This window comes from Chaetura pelagica, unplaced genomic scaffold, assembly GCF_000747805.2.
Source record: "Chaetura pelagica isolate M959 unplaced genomic scaffold, ChaPel_1.0 scaffold1294, whole genome shotgun sequence".
NCBI classification, from domain to species: Eukaryota; Metazoa; Chordata; class Aves; order Apodiformes; family Apodidae; genus Chaetura; species Chaetura pelagica.
The window spans coordinates 1-341 of NW_009953104.1; the positions used below are offsets into that span (position 1 = coordinate 1).

Sequence of the window (341 nt, forward strand, 5' to 3'; positions counted from 1 at the left end):
CCCTACAAGTGCCCCGAGTGCCCCAAGGCCTTCAAACGTTCCTCCCTCCTCCAGATCCACCAGCGGGTCCACACGGGCTTGAGGGCCTTCGAGTGCCCTCAGTGTGGCTTGACCTTCAAGTGGGCTTCTCACTACCAGTACCACCTCCGCCAGCACACGGGGGAGAGACCCTACGCCTGCCCAGATTGTCCCAAAACCTTCAAGAACACCTCGTGCCTCCGGCGCCACCGGCAGCTCCACACGGGGGAGCGGCCCCACGTCTGCCAGGTCTGCTCCAAAACCTTCTCCCAGGCCACCAACCTCAGGCAGCACCAACGGGTCCACACTGGGGAGCGACCATA

At 63.6% G+C, this 341-nt stretch overlaps 1 protein-coding gene across 1 annotated transcript in view; it reads left to right on the forward strand.

Moving 5' to 3' along the window:
- Positions 1-3: 3 nt before the first annotated feature.
- The window catches only part of LOC104388404 (zinc finger protein 628-like), a gene marked incomplete at both ends in the record, with an annotated part of 2,418 nt that continues 2,080 nt past the window's right edge, over positions 4-341 (forward strand). Inside the window, one exon of the mRNA XM_009997265.1 lies at positions 4-338. Within this exon, the coding sequence (XP_009995567.1) occupies positions 4-338 (335 nt within the window). The remainder of the gene's footprint in view (positions 339-341) is intronic.